The sequence below is a fragment of the Macrotis lagotis genome, chromosome 3, assembly GCF_037893015.1.
Source record: "Macrotis lagotis isolate mMagLag1 chromosome 3, bilby.v1.9.chrom.fasta, whole genome shotgun sequence".
Lineage (NCBI taxonomy): Eukaryota > Metazoa > Chordata > Mammalia > Peramelemorphia > Peramelidae > Macrotis > Macrotis lagotis.
In genome coordinates this window covers 222,380,096-222,397,251 of record NC_133660.1, presented here as the reverse complement: position 1 = coordinate 222,397,251, position 17,156 = coordinate 222,380,096, and the positions used below count along the sequence as shown (strand labels likewise).

General features: G+C 33.4%; 1 protein-coding gene across 6 annotated transcripts in view; it reads right to left on the bottom strand.

The window, feature by feature from the left end:
• Positions 1–17,156, bottom strand: part of POLN (DNA polymerase nu) — a 349,980-nt gene that overhangs the window by 319,982 nt on the left and 12,842 nt on the right. For all 6 annotated transcript variants that reach the window (XM_074229925.1, XM_074229926.1, XM_074229927.1 and 3 more), the window contains 3 exons: positions 7,816–7,868; positions 3,339–3,830; positions 1,983–2,179 (listed from right to left, as the gene is read on the bottom strand). In XM_074229925.1, the coding sequence (XP_074086026.1) occupies positions 1,983–2,179; positions 3,339–3,830; positions 7,816–7,868 (742 nt within the window). The remainder of the gene's footprint in view (positions 1–1,982; positions 2,180–3,338; positions 3,831–7,815; positions 7,869–17,156) is intronic.

Below are 17,156 nucleotides of genomic sequence, written 5' to 3'. Positions count from 1 at the left end.
TCAATTCTTTAATCAGCTGTGCTAATTGTTTTCTCTTCATTTTCTTTTTTTTTTTTGTCTTTAAAACATACTATTTATTATATGTAATGGGCTCTAAGGAAGAAGAAAGGGGGGGAATTAAGATGATATATAAAAAAACTTAAAAATTTTAAAGAGAATTGTAAAATAAAAAAACTTAAGGAAAAGAGAAACAAAAAGATAGATTTAATTTCAAATTACAGAAAAACTTCTTAACAGGATTGTCCAAAAGTAGAATGGGATTTCTCAATCAATTTTTAAGGACAGATTAGATAACCATTTGAAATACTACAGGAAGGTTCCAGTATAAGTTGAACTAAATCACCCCAAAGTTCCTTCTAGCTCTGAGATTCTATGATTTATTCCAATAAAAAAAAAGATTAAGAGGTTACTTAATATCTATAATATTTTCTAATACAACTCATATTGCAGGCTTGGTTCCAGACCACTGCAATAAAGCAAATATTGCAATAAAATGAGTCATGAATTTTTTGATTTCTTAGTGCATATGAAAGTTATATTTACAAAGAATATGTTGAAGTTTATCAAGTGTGCAATAGTATTATGTCTAAAAAAATTAAATATCTTAATTAAAAAAACTGCTAACCATCATCTGAGTCTTCAGTGAGCCATAATCTTTTTGTTAGTGGCGGTGTCTTACCCCAGGGTGGATGGCTTAAGAGTGATAGTTGCTAAATGCTGGGATGGTTGTGAAAGTTTATTAAAATAAGACAATGAAGTTGTCCACATTAATTAACTTTTCCTTTCATTTGAACCTTTAAAGACCATTATTTGACCCAATTTCAATATTGCTGTGTCACATGAAACAGGGAGGTCTGAGGAGAGGGAGCAAGATGAAGGAATGAGATAATCGGAGGAATACTCAGAACAGTTTGTCATCTCACATGGATACAGTTTGATACACTTACAAAAGTAACATCAAAGATCACTGATCCCAGATCATCATAGCAGATAATATAATAATGAATAAGTTTTAAATACTGTTAGAATTATCAAAATGTGACCCGGAGACATAATGTAAGTACATGGATACAATATTGCCAAAAACCTTCAAATTTGCAAAAAATTAAATATCTGCAAAGTCACAATAAAGTCACAAAAAAAGTTAGTATATAAACATTCAAATTAGGAGGACCTACACATGCTTTTCATTTTGATTAATGGAAAGGTATAAAAGTTTAAATTGCAGTGAGATCACTTAAATAAAAGTTGGATCAAAATCAATGTTTTAAAGTCAAGACTAATATAAATTGGATTTTTATTAAATATATATTTGCATAAAAATACATACACATATATCTGTAATTCAAATTGAGATTCAATTTAAAACTCAAAAGATATACTAGGAAATAGTGTTTATAATTTCCAGTTGTGTACTATGAAGTGATAGCACATTTAACCTCCATGAAACAGTTTTATAAATGAATACGCATATATATACACACAAATCATGCATATCTAGACATATCCTGTAAACTATTTCTTCAGTCAACATTCTTCCATAATTAATAATTCATGACCAAACTATTAAAAAATCATTAAGTCAAATGCCCATTAACGATACTGTTTCCATGAACTGACTACCTCTAGTTATTTTGTGCAGAACTCATCAATAACTTTCAGTTGCACTAAAAACCTAATCACCTGATGTTCCATTACAGATCAGTTAGAAAAATTACAGAAAACCATCCTACCCAATGTGAATCAGTGCTCAGTTTAGATCAGTGGTGTCAAACTAAGAAAACAAGACACTAAATCTAAAGGCCACATAATTTTTAAATGTTTTGATATTTATTATGTTTTTATTTTGCTAAATATTTCCCACTTAGATTATAAATCACACAAAGTTATTATTAGTTGACAGTTTAAATAATACCATAACTGGAACACAGATAGTGTGTTATAGAGACTGTTAAGGATTTGATTATTCTCTATTTTCTTACCTGGCAAATTGATTATTTATCTCTTGTTCTTTTCTCCAAAGAGTATCATGTTCTATTCTTATGTAAATATATCTATCATCTTTGGAAAATCCATCTATTATAGGTGAGTCTGTGTTTGCTGCACTACAGGGATGGCTGCTATTGTCTGGTGAGCTCTTTATTAAAATAATGATTCCTTTTACCAATGAATTTAGATCCTGTGTAAATGCAATCAAATCAACAACTTAATAACTCAACAACAGTTGATTTCAAAGAAGAAAGTTTTCTTTTGTTTCTGTCATTAATGGAAATCACTCTGGCCTTAAAGTCACTTGGGTGAATGGGTTAAAGATTTAAGTTAACGCTTTTTCCAACACTTGTTCCTGGGTGACTAGTAAATCACCAAACCTCTTTGCACTTCAGTTTCTTAATTTAAAATTTCTTATATGGCTACATAAATATATATATGTATATACATATAACTCTATATATACTATATTTATACATCTAACTATATATACATAAATCAAAATATTTACATTAGGACATTTTAGAGAAGTTTAGACTAAATGCTCCACATGCACATTTGAATCATCACAGATAAAGAAAAAAAAGGTCAGAGAGAGGGAAATAGCCATACAGGTAATGTGGATCCAACTCAGATCCTCTAATTCCAGATACATGACTGAAGAAAGTATTTTATAAAGCTTATGACCAATACTCTGAAATGTGACTTATCATCATTTTATAATTATTATTCCTCAATTCCTTGAAGGATGTGCAATGTGCAGAATGTCAAATTCCTCCATCCAAGAGGTCCTAAGTCCTAATCCAAAGTATAGATATACAGTAAAAAATCAAGAACTGTCTATAGAAATGGTCTTGGTCAAAACTTCCTAAGTTCATAACATTTTCTCAAAATAAGGTACTATGAGATATATTATAAGGAACAGATTTTAAAGCATAGTCAAATGTTATAAAATTACTTTGGAAAGGGAAGGTATTTTTAAAGGCAAAAAATCAAAATTCACGTGACATGTTCTTGTAAATATCTTTCAATAAATTTAAATAGTGTTACTTTATAAAAGTTTGACAATAAAACAAAATCTTCTGAAATTTAAAGTTCAATATGTGAACTACATAAAATATTTAAACAATGAAATTTTAGAAATCACATATTCAGAAATCAACAACTTTCCTCCTTTTTCATTCAAAGATTTCTAATTGTATTTAGAATTAAGTGAATCAAGAACTATTAATCATATTGTGGATCATATGCTACAATAAAAATTTTTAAGCTTAAAAATATTAATATATTTTCCAATTTTAAAAGGGTGTCTTACCTTTCAGTTGGCAAAACTATCACTTTTTACTAACCTTGTCATTTTTTAGCTGGGATGACCCATCCTGATAGATCATTGTGACTACTAGAACAGCTGCTTGACTTAGTATTTCCATCAGTTGGCTTTTTTCTACAGCTCCCAAGGTTCCAACATCACAGACTGGATTTTCAAGAGCTTTTGTCTCTCCTGAATTTTGATATGTGGTTTCAATTCCATTTCCAAACTCTTCCATTGTGAAACAAGTCTTAGTTTGCTTTGACAAATGACTGCCTGTAGTATGCTTTCTTTTAAGGTTCTTAGCATCTTTCTTTTCAATATTGTTGTTTTCATTAAAGAAAAATTCTTTATTAATTTCTTTTTTCTGTAAATGTGAAGGAATTACACCACCCGTAAAGGGTATTGACTCTGATGAATTGTGGTCCTTGATATTAGACATTTGGTTAGAATGCCTAACACTAGTTGACTGAAGAGAAATGATGTTGGGGATTTTTGGTGACTGGTCTTTTACAGTTACATAATGAGGACTCTATTGAAAAAAAATATTAAGTGCTTCATTAGGAAATGATCCACATATAAGTCATCAGTGTAAACCAAATGTATTTCTTATAGTCTAACTGTGATATGGATATAATAATATTTCACAGGGTTATGGTAAGTAAATCTTTGTAAACCTTAAAGAATATAAAAATATAAGTTGCTATCATGGTATCTTTTATGCCACACAACACTCTATTTTCAAAGAAACACATGACATTACAATTAAATGTTTATACTCCTTAACTAAAATGTTCCTTTGATACTTCATTATCACTTTGGGCTTTCAAAGTTTATGCAAATAGAGCAAAAGCTCTGGAAGCTTCCTCCAAATTAAAAAACTACTCACAATATGGTAATAATAAATCTTTTAAAATGCTGATGTAGTAGTAATACTCCAGTACTACTTTTTCACCATTTATATTAAATAAAATTTTATTTTAATTCACTGGCTTTTATGATTATATTGCCCAAATATAGGATAATCTTGTACAACAGGATCTCTTTAAAAAGGAAAAAAAAATTTTTTAACCTCTGTAGCAAGTTTCTCTGAAAAAGGTCTCATTTCCAAGATATATAGAGAACTGATACACATCTTTTAAGAGTTATTTCCTAAATGGTCAAAGGATATGAACAGTCAATTTTGAAAGGAAGAGATACTGAAGGGAATATAGGAAAACTGGGACACTAATGCACTGTTGGTAGGGTTATGAACTGATGCAACTATTTTGGAAAGCAATCTGGAACTATGCAGAGGATAATAAAACTGTGTGCGTCCTTTGAACCAGCAGTACAACTATTAGGTTTGTATCCCAAAGAGAACATATAAAGGGGAAAAGGAAAATACAAAAATATTTATAGCAGTTATTTTTTGAGGAGACAAAGAATTGGAAATTGAGGGGATAACCATCAATTGGAAAATGCCTGGACAAATTATGGTATATGAATATGATGGCGTACTACTGTTCTGTAAGAAATCTTAAGTGAGCAGATTTCAGAAAAGCTTGCATGAGCTGATGCCAAGTGAAGTGAGCAGAACCAAGAGACTATTTTATACTCTTAACAGCAATACTGTGAGATTATCAACTACGATGGACTTAGCTCCTCTCAGGAGTTTAGTGGTCACAGACAATTCTAAGGCTTGTGATAGAAAATACCATCTACATCCAGAGAAAAAACTATGGAGTCTGAATGCAAACCAAGCATGTTTTCAATTTTTTTAATTTGCTTTATGTTTTTCCTTTGGTTTTTTCCTCCTTTAGTTCTGACTAATATGGAGATATGTTTAACATGATTGTATCTAGATCAGATTGCTCACTGACATGGGGAGGAAGTGGTAAGGGAGGAACAGAAAAATGTGGAACTCAAAAGCTTACAAAAAGATAAATCTTGAAAAAACTACCTTTGCATGTAATTAAAAAGGAAGAGATGCAAGTTATCAAGTCATATGACAAAAATTATCCTAATCACTAATAATTAGAGAAATGCAAATGAAAGCAGCTCTAAATTTCTACTTTATACCTATCAGCTTGGTAAAGACTACAAAACAAATTAAAATGACAACTATTGGAGGGATCTACAGAAAAGAAGGCACAATAATACCTTGCAGATGAAGTTATGTATGAAATGTACAGTCATTCTAGAAAGCAATTTGGAACCATATCTAAATTGTATCATATCCCCTGGCCCAGCAATGCCTCTACTAAGCCTAAATTCCAAAGGAACTGAGAAAGAGAATAAAGGGATCATTTTACAAAAATCTTTTAGAACCAATTTTTTTGGAGTGGTAAGGAACTGGAAACTCAGGAAGTATCCATTAATTGAGGAATAGCTAAACAAATCATGATATATGAATAGAATGGATACTACTGAATCATAAAAAAAATTATAAAGGGGATGAGTTCAGAGATAACTGGAAAAACATTTGATGCAAACTGATAAAGAATAAAGTGAAGAGAATAAGTCAACAATTTATAATTTTGTCTATAAAGACAAAGCAACTTTGATGGACCAAATTAAGAACTCTGGTAACCAGTCATGATTCCAGAGGACTGATGATAATCTCTGATGTCTCCTTCCTTATAGAGATGCAGAATACAGAATGAGATCCCCCTGGGGCAGCCAGGTGGCACAGGACCTGAATTCAAATCTAACCTCAGACACATAATTCTTACCTAGCTATGTTAAAAACCTTGCATAAAACCTTGCAAAAAAAAAAAAAAGAGGGGTCTCCAATTTTAGAACTGGACAATGTGGAAATCTATTTTGTTTGAATATGCATATTTGATTTAAGGCTTTTTTTTCTTTTTTCTTTTAAACTTGGTGGGAAATAAATGTCTGCTAAATAAAAATAAATTTATAGAGAAATGAAAAAAGAAAGGAAAAATAATTACTATACGCAAAAAATTCGTAATTGCTACAAAACATATTTATTGTGAAAGGATTTTAAAAAACTTTTTTCTACTCAAATAAAGATGTTTTAGTCATTTCTATTCATTGTTGTTTTCTTTATTATTCATATGCTTTTATTCAGAACAAGATTATAGGCCATACTTAAGTTTTAAAGAGCCTGTATACAGACAGATCAATACGGAAATTCAAGTCAAATTAAAAATTTAAAAATTTTTAAATTAAAAACAACAAAAATGTGTTGTCGAAAATACTAATATACTAAATACTAATTCATAGAAGGAGCATGTGGTATAATACTAAAGGGTTAAATTTGGAATGAGAGGCCTTTGGGTTAAAATCTCAAGATTTGTCTGGGTGACATTAAACTATTAATCATTTTTTATCTCTCTAAGCCTGGTTCACCAGCTCTAAACTCTACAATTATGCACTATATATTTGATGGTATGCTGAATACCCTATGTAATGAATAACAGGGACAGATAGTTTCCTCTGGGAATTTATAATCCAAACCAGAAAATACTGATATATATAAAAATGATAAAAGATTAACAACTAAAAAGTCTATGGGGACATAAAAAATGTCCAAATAATCACTAAAGAAAAACAGACATTAAAAAGCAAAGACAATGTTTAAAATATGTACAATCATATAAGCAGACATATAAAAGAGGAAAAAAAAATAGTGTCTGAGAGTTTAGAATATATAAATCATGTAAGTTAACTTTGAGAACAAAGTGTTTGATATAATTTATTTTTCTTCTTTCACCCTAGGAATTTTTTTTAATCAAAAAGTTGTTTTCCATAACTATGGACATATATACAATAAATTATGGTTCAACATTCTTATTTTGAAGGTGATTAAATGAGGTTTTCAGGTTATCAGGATATTACTATGCCTATCTTAAAGGAAGCATAGCATAGTGGACAGAGACTAGAACCCAGCCCTAGGTTAGATTCAAGCCTTGCCTCTGACACATACCTAGAATTCCTTACACTAATGAAATCTTGGCCAAAATAAGCACAAAAAAAGACCATATCCACCACAAAAATATGCTCAATTTCCACAAACAGCACATAATAAAATGTTTTGCATAAAAACTTTTTAAAGAGAACAATGAATAAAGTGTGTGAGATGCATTTTGCAAAAAGAATTTGAGTTAGGGAAAAACTCAATGAATTCAATCAGTTAAGAAAGGTTAGCATTTAAAAGGTAAGATTTCAGGCCCATTTAGATGGTAGAAGAAAGCTGGTGACATAATGTAATGGAGAATGTTTCTAACATATAATACTTAGTTCAGGATATACCTAGAATGAATAACTGTTTCTAGTAACTCAATCCTACTATAATTCACTCTCACTCTTTCAAACTACAGAATCCAATGTATCCTTATGTAATATAATTACATGAAAAATTCCTTTAAATTCTTCTCAGTATGAAAGTATTTTCATCACTTCCCAGTTGTAAATAAAAAACATTAAAATATCTATTTAAAATTATTCAGAAGTTCAGTGAAGAAATTATTTAAACTTTCTAATATCTACCTTTTTTTCAGTGAAATACTTGCCTTATCTTCTAGAAGTGTATCTTTTACTCTGGAATAATGCACCATCTTCTCATCTTTTAAAAATAAGAAGCACATAAGGTGGAATATTAAGACAAAGAAGAGATGAAAAATGATCACATTACTAACAAAACACTAAAAATATTCTCAAGATAATAGGTTTTTCTTATAATAATCTTCTCATATATTTGAAATAAAATATTCAAGATTATTCAATTTAGCAATAGCCTTTAACAAAGTATTAGGGTACATACTTATGGAAAATATACCAGACCCAAGTCAAGTTGAAAAGTCTGTGGTAAGCAACAAAAGTAATAAGGCAAACATCAGGATAATGTGATGCTTCCACACTAGTCAACAGGGTAGGCAGAAGAAAGAACACTGAGCCTGGATAAGGAAGACATGAGTTTGAATTTGATGCCTGACAATTATTAGCATTGTGATCTTAGGCAAAGACTCTAAACCTCTGTTTACTTCATTTTCATCAACTATAAAACAGGGCTGATAACACTTCCTGCCTCCCAGGATTGTTATGAGGAACAAATGACATATTTATAAAACACCTAGCACAGCACAGCACAAGTAGGCACATAATAAATGTTTGTTTTCCACCTTTTCTACCTTTCTACCTTTCAATACAAAGTCTACAGAGAGACATAAGTAACTGCTTATTATTTAAAAACAAGTTGTCAAATGTCTCATAGGAAGATCTGAACCTGCAATATTCAGTCACTAAAGTAGGGGTGTCCAAATTTTTATCCGACCCTTGACAAGTTTTTGTTTTGATGCAACCCAGAAGAGTTAAAAGTTTGGATAACCTTGCACAGAATTATTGCTGTAATTAAGAAAAGGATTGAAGGGTACATATCCAAGAGTGGGGAAAAATTACATAAAGCAATGCTAAAAGGTTACTAAGCTCTAATGAATGCAGAATAAGAACTCTCAATAAGTATCCTTTAATCTGTCCATGTAAAATATCCAAACTCCTGAGTTAAAAAGTCTCAGCCTGACTTGAAAGTAGTAAAGGACATGAACCCTGACAATAATGTAATGAATTGTGTTAACAAAGAGACTACCATTCACACAACCAAATGAATGCTAAACCCTTCAAATTAGTCACCTTGAGAAGTTGTACACTTACTCCAAAGATGCTTAAAAATTTTTGGCAACTCCTCTTTAGGAATTATGCTCAGGGCTCAAAATATAGTCTTCGTTTTTAAACAACTACCTCAATGAAGGGCAGATCATTCATTTTTTGATGGTAGAGTTGTTAATGGAAACAGCAGAAAGTCATTTGGGTTTAAGTCTGGTAAACAGGGCAAGTGATTTGGGTAACATTGCTATGGGCTCTGGGGCGGCTACATGGCACAGTGGATAGAGCACCGGCCCTGGAGTCAGGAGCCTGAGTTCAAATTTGGCCTCAGACACTTAGTCATTACCTAGCTGTGTGGCCTTGGGCAAGCCACTTAACCCCATTTACCTTGCATAAATAAATACATAGGCTCTATAAATTCCCAAAGAGGTCCTCCTTATTCACTTGAGCTATGACACCTACATTAAAGTACTCTACCTCTCATCTTTATGACTTGACACTGTCTCCCCCAGGTCTAAAAATAGCTTTGCTTCCTTCCTCTGACTTTTGATATATATTACTTTCTGCAGAAGACCTTCCCAGATCTCCCAAAAAGGGAAGGTAAACCTTCCACTCTAAGGTAACCTTGCTACTCTATTATACATACTGTAAGTAATATGGAATATGAACACAACTGACTGCTACATACAGGTTGTTGTGCAAACATATAAGTTGAACGTGTAAATGATAATCTTCAAGATTTCTTTTCTCTTTACTCCTCTGCAACACTGGTGATACAGTAGATTGAGCTCTGGGCCTGGAGTTAGGAAGACCTGAGTTCAATTTTGGCCCAAAAAAACTCCAAAAGCTGTCAAATTATGACTCTAGCCAAAATTTATAGGGATAGAACCCACAGAAAGACTGAGGTGATACATTTTCCCAGTCCAGGATAACTTAGAAGCTCCACAGGAAAGGTGTGTCTCACCAGGAATAGGAGTTGGACAAAGCCCCAGTCACAGTGCAGCCCAGGAACAGCTTGAAGGGGCAGGCAGAGAATTCTGCTACACCAGAATGAATGTGGAATGAGGGAGCAGCGGCTGTAGAACCTGTAGCGAGAATCGGGGAAACCAGCCTGCACCTCCAGAGCACAGATGGTAAGGGGGTCAAGGGAGACTGCAAAACTTTCTCTGCTCTCCCTGGGGCAGACTCTGTTGTTGGCCTACACTCAAATCCAGCTTGCAGTTTGGCCTTCCATACTAAGATAGCCGAGCAGGACCCCTCCTCACAGCTCAGGACAGAAGGAAGTGCTATGGTCATCTACATATCAAAGTACAGGCAAGAGAGCATAAGACCTTGGAGGAATAAAGATCCCAGTGGGGTATCCCTCCCCCCAAAAAACTCAGCGCCTTAGAAATGCCATAAATTAGTCTTGGGCAGAGGAAATGAGTAAACAACAGAAAATGAAGAATCTAACCACAGAGAACTGCTTTAGTCCCATGGAAGATCAAAACATACTCAGATGACAAAATCGAAGCTTCCATATCCAAAACTTCCAAGAAAAATAGAAAATGGACCCAGACTATAGATGAGCTCAAAAAAGATTTTGAAAAGCAATTAAGGGGGTTTGGAGGAAAAATTGGGAGGAGAAATGAGAGTGATGCAGAAAAAGCATAAAAACCAAATCAACAGCTTTGGTGAAAGAAATACAAAAAAATACTGAGGAAAATAATATATTAAAAACCTAAAAAGAGAATATGTCCACAGGAATGTTAATAGTGTTCTTTCTCACTGGTAGTGATATTGCTCTATCAAATCAAGAGTCAGCACAGTGACTTTGCTTTCAAGTGGTTTCACAGTGGTTTGCTTTCAAGGATGGTTTTTTCAGATGACTCCAAAGCAGAGTGACAAAGTCTTGTGCTAGGCTACTGTACAGAAAAAGTGACTGCTTTAAGGGATTGCTAGGGCTCTCACCACTTTAGGTAGCAGTATAATTCTTCCTAACACTACAGCAAGTAGTCAGAGGCAAGTATTTTGCCCATAGCTGCTGCCCTCCAGTGCTCAACAGGAAAAAATAGTAACCCTTTGGAAACATCTATCCTACCATAAATACTGTAAGAAATTATTTTAATACAATGGACAATGTCCTAGGTCCATCCTTCTGTACTGATTTGGATTTCCAAACGGCTAAGTCAACGTATCACAGATGAGGAAATGGAAAGATAAGAGAGAGTAAAGCCCTTTCCCCACCTCCTCCCAATTCTATTCTCGATGCTATATCTAACTCCTAAATACCAAAGATAGGCAGACAGAGAAAAATGGCAGAATTACTGACAAATAGCTTGAGGGATGAGAACAAGCCTTCCCTAGGGAATGAAAAGACTAAATTCGAGTCTAACCCTTTACTCTAGTCATTCTATACCTCTAGCTTGTTTCTTCATCACTAAAATGAGGAATTAGAGATACCTTCTTACTTGAAGTCTAAATAAACTTTTTAAGTAGAACAAGTCCTAGCTCAAAAACTTGAAAAACAGAAACTTTCTTACCCAAGTGCTTATTATAACTCAATAATTTTGTTTTTCTGCAATGCAAAAAAGCATCTTAGTGATTGGGAAAATTTAGAATTGACATCAAAAGTATTTCCTAATAGTGTAAACTATAATTTGTAACAAGAAAGCAAGCAATAAAATTTCTATCACATCACTGCATAGAAAAAAAGCACTAAAAAAAAATCACAAATTTTTACCAATTCCCACAAAATAAACCAAAAAACATATCTTACATTTTTATGACTCATCTAAAACAAATAACATGAGTAAAAAATTATACATTATTAAAATTTATTTTTAAAAAATCCTATAAAGGCATTTAAATGACTTCAGGCCTTAATGACTAAAAAAGCAGAAATGAGTTAATACAACACACATCACCACATTTGGAAAAAGGATAATCAAGATTAAATTGTGAAATGTTTGTTATGAATCACTACTGTGCCATCTGCATTTAAATATTCTATCCTAGATATAGGTAGTGGTGCAGCTAAGTAGTGAAGTAGATAGAATACAAGTTGTGGAGAAAGTCTCATCATCTTCATGAAGTTCAATTCTGGCCTCACATATTTACTAACTTTGTACCATGGGCAAGTCACTTAACCCAGTTTGTCTCAGTTTTTCCTTCAGGAAAATGAACTGCAGAAGGAAATGGCACTTCATTATCTTTGCCAAGAAAGCCTTAAATGGGATCATGAAGAGTCAGATGCAATTAAAAAACAAATTAACAGCAAAAAAAAATGTAGGTGGTACTATATTTTAAAGAAAACTTGCGAATAGTTAAAGGAAATATTTAAGTCTAACAAGGATTTTCTTGTTCTGTAATTCTTAATTATATCTTTAAAATGTAATCAAATCAGACTAATACAAATTTTGTGACAATTTGTCTAAAGCTACAATAAAATTCATGTCTAAATAATCTTCTAAGACTTGATTTTTTTGCTAAGTTAAAGATTTCTACTAAGAATTGAAACTTGATTTGTAGCATTTAATTATGTGTAGGGGAAGAAAGGAGAAAAGAGATGATAATCTTTATTATGAAAATTAATATTACAAAGGAAATCCAGTGTTAGTAGTGTTTGAAAGGCAGTGGGTCACAGTAGAAAGAACACTGATTTTAGACTTAGGATTTGAGTTTGAACCCTAGCTCCAGTTAACCCTTGACAAAACACTCTCTTGACTTGAATTTATCATCCATAAAATGAGAAGTTTTAACAAATTATCTCAGACATGCATTTCATCTGAAATTCCTATGAAAAGGCAGCTAGGTAGCACAGTGACTAGAGCACTGGCCCTGGAGTCAGGAGAACCTGAGTTCAAATCCAGCCTCAGACCCTTATTAATTATACTTAGCTGTATGACCTTGGGCAAGTAATTTAACCCCACTGTCTTGCAAAAAGGGGGGAAAAAAGAAAAAAAGCCTATGAAAGGTTCTTGGTTCCACTCCTAATCGATAGGATTGTGCTACTTCGATCTGGTGCTACTTGGGAGTCAGAAGGAGCCTGGACAGGAAAATATAAAGAAGCAGAAGGCATTGATTCTTACTCTCAAGAAGCTCACCATCTCATCAAACTAAAAGCTTCATGTACATTAAAAGACATTAGATAATTAAAAAACAAAGCACATTATAAATAGCAAGAATAGGCATTCAGAGACTGGAAAATATAGACGACATAATTGAATAACATTGATTTTCTCACAAGCTTAAGTGAACCTTCATCTAAAAAATGAGATAAATAATACCAAATACTTCACAGAATTAAGAATTAAATGAATGTAAATGTGTGTGCTTTTGTATATATTTATATATAAAACTTTATAAATCTTAAAGGCCAGCTATTATTATTTATAATAATTCTAATTATAAAAACAGACAATATTAGGTCTTTTTTAGCCTTGAGCTTCCTTGATTTAAAATGAGGTCATTTGACAAACTTGAGTGCTAAACGTTCAAATCCAAGTTCTATTTTTATCAGTTATGTGGTCTTAGGCAAGTCATCTCATTTTTGAGCTACAAGATACCTATCTAGGCAGGTGGGCAGTGCAGTGGCTAGCACACTGGTCCTGGAGTCAGGAATACCAAGTCAGATCTAGTCTCATACACTTACTAGCTGTGTAAACCTGGACAAGTCTGTTTCCTCAACTGTAAAATGGGGATCTTTACAACACCAACCTCACTGGGTTATTGTGAAGATCAAATCAAATATTTGTAGAATCCCTACGACAGCTATCATATAGAAGGCACTAAATAATGCTTATTCCCTTCCCTTATTATTCTTTCTCTCCCTCCTATGTAAAAAAGGGGGGTCATACTACTAGATAAGTCTCTTACATCTCCAAGATTCATTGGATAAATTGGAATCAGTCACCTAGATTTAGATAAAAAGATGTTTTCCTGAAATTCCAAAAGCTCCCACTAGATGGCAATGAGATTTAGTTTCTAAAGAAGGAAATTTGAAAATATCATCATATCTAAGTGATCTTAAAGTCATCTTAATTTGATAGACCTTTATAAACTACTCTTAATACTAGAAAACACTAAACTTTGGTATAACTAAATCTGTTTTATTTAAAAACAGTATTCCCAAATTATTTAATATTTCAAAAGAATTTTTAAATGCTATGCAGTGGATAGAACACTGGCCTTGGAGTCAAGAGGACCAGAGCTCAAATGTGGCCTCAGACAACTGACTAACTTAACTAACTTAATCCTGATTGCCTCCCATTTAAAGCCATCTCCAGTTGTCCTGATTCATATCTGGCCACTGGATTAAAATGATTATAGAGGAGAAAGTGAGGCTGGTGACTTTAGCACAGCACACCCTCACTCAAATCCAATTCATGTGCTTGTCATGGCATTACTACCCTGATGTCATGATCTTCTGTGAAAATGAAGGACAGGGCAGCTAAGTGGCACAGTGGCTAAAGCACCAGCCCTGGAGTCAGGAGTACCCCAGTTCAAATCCAGCCTCAGACATTTAATAATTACCTAGCGTGTGGCCTTGGGCAAGCCACTTAACCCCATTGCCTTGCAAAAAAAAAAAAGGAAGGAATTGAAAAACAAACATTAAATATTATGTAGATGACTATCCATAATGAACTATAGCATATACCAATGATATGGGTATGCGTAGATATGATCTATAATAATGCATTCTATTTGAGTCATAACTTTTATTTTATTGGTATTAGATGAAGAACACATTAAAGACAAAATTATTCCAAATCTGTTCTAACTGCAAGATTCCCAAATAATGTCTGCTGACTTCCCCTGACATTAGATTTCTGATTTTCTTTCATTATTCTCCTTTTAAGACCACTACAAAACTATATCAGCTTTAAAATACTACAGTACATATACTTCAGACTATAACTTATTTAAAAGAATATAACAGTCTGCAGCACTGGTTGCTTACTTGCAGACATAAATTCCTTATTAAATACTTGTTGAATTGAAGTAAATTAATCTATAATAATATCAAGCAAATTAGATTATCTACCATCTTAAAAATATTAATTTTAATGAAAAATGTCTACCTCTATGTTCATCTATTTCTATCCCTCCTTCAATTCCCATCCTTACCCATATAACCTCTCTCCATAAAGAAAAATATCACTATAAAAAGGCAGGATGAGGCCTGCATCATTTAATCAGGAAGTTATCCTGGCAACGTAAGGTAAACTCTGGGACTGTCCAATAAACTATAACGAAACATGCCAAGAAAAAGATAATGCCATCTGAGGGATGAGGTAAATCTGCACAAACTGGGGTCACTCAAGCACTACAGAACCTTAAGTGGGATTTGAGGATGGCCATTTAATCCAGTTTTTCCCCTCAAAACAAACCCATTACAAAATCCCTGACATGGGGGCGGCTAGGTGGTGTAGTGGATAAAGCACCTGCCCTGGAGTCTGGAGTACCTGGGCTCAAATCCGGTCTCAAACACTTAATAATTACCTAGCTGTGTGGCCTTGGGCAAGCCACTTAACCCCGTTTGCCTTGCAAAAACCTAAAAAAACAAACAAACAAACAAACAAAAAAACAACACTGACAAATGATTACCAGCCTTTGCCCAAAGACCTTAAGTGAGGTCATTGCATCAAGTCTACAATTTACTCTGTTATCTTATCCTACAGGGCCAAGGTAGAACCAAGACTAATTTTTTTTTTGTCCCAGAATGCCTCTTCAAAGATTGAATACAGCCATAATGATCACCTAAATAATTCTCTACAGGATAACATCCCCAGTTCCTTTGTCCAAGTCTTGTGTGACATGTTCTCCAAACCTCACATCAGCCCTACCACCCTTCTTTGGAAAATGATCTAATTTGCTTATGCCCTTCCTAAAATACAGCACCAAAAACTGAACACAGTATTCCAGAAGAGGTCTGACCAGGAAAAAGTACACACAATTAGAACATCTCTTAGGCATTAAGCTTTTCTTCAAGACTTAGATAACATTAGCTTTTTTGGATAACATCATACTATTGACACATGTTGAATTTGAAGTTCATTAAATACCCAAAATCTTTTTCATATGAAGCATACCTTACAATACTTGTGAAGTTGATTTAATTGCAGGGTAATCTTTTAAATTCCATTTTATTAATGGTATTATTCTAACCCGTTAAAAAAAATTGGGGGATTCTGTCATTCAACTCTCCCAGCATTGGTCATTTGGAAATATTACATATTTCCTTTTATGGCTTTTATGGCTTCATCTAAGTTATAACAGGAATATAGGAAAATAGTTCTAGAGGGAAAAAAAGCTCTTATCAGTCATCTAGTGCAAATCCTTCATTACAAAAGAACAAACTGAGATCTGTGGAGGTTAAGAGGCTTATTCAAGTGTCATACAGGTAGTAAGTATCAGTGGAATAAAAAATGTTGATCATAAAACCAAAGACATATTCCTGGGAATACTCCATTCAATTTGACATTGACCTAACACTTTTGGGGAATAAGTTATGCAGGTAGTCTTGATTCTAAGAGTATTTCATCTAAGACTAGCAACTGTCCTTTATTCTGTGTTATAGCTTGCAAAGTGCTCTTATCACAACAACCTCATGAAGTAAGAAAGCCAGGTATTATCTCCAATTTATAGGCATGGAAAAAAGACAGAGATTGAATGGTTATCCTGGGACATACAGCAAGCATGGGTCAGAGACAGAAACCAATCTCAGGTCTCTCGATGCCAGAAGCCAGAAGCCAGAAATAGGTCACATAGAGTTGGTCATCTCCATACTATTTTAGTTTTGAGAAATGGAGTATCTCTGTTGGTTCCTATATAAAGGGGACTTGAAGACATACCAAGCACACTTTCTTATTTAATCCTCATCACAACCTTGCGAGAGATGCAAATATCCCCAATTACATGATTTGTCCCAAGTGTTTGAAATATGTCTTGAACACATATTTTCCTAACTCTAAGTCTCTGTATATTACTCCACAAACCTGTTTTCAGACAACATAGAGCCCATAATCAAAGCCTATCTCACTTGGCAGAATTTGCCCAAAGACAGACTGCACTGGTCTAATCATAAGAATTCTTATATTGACATTAGATCAAATACAATTGTATATAATATTGTATCAAGTACCCATTGACAATGAAATAACAGAACTGCCAACCAAACCATAAATATTCTAAGTTTTCAAGTTCACTAGAGGAAAAATTTCATAATCCTTTCCCTTCAGAAAAGTTTTTCTGGTGGCTTTCTGGCCTA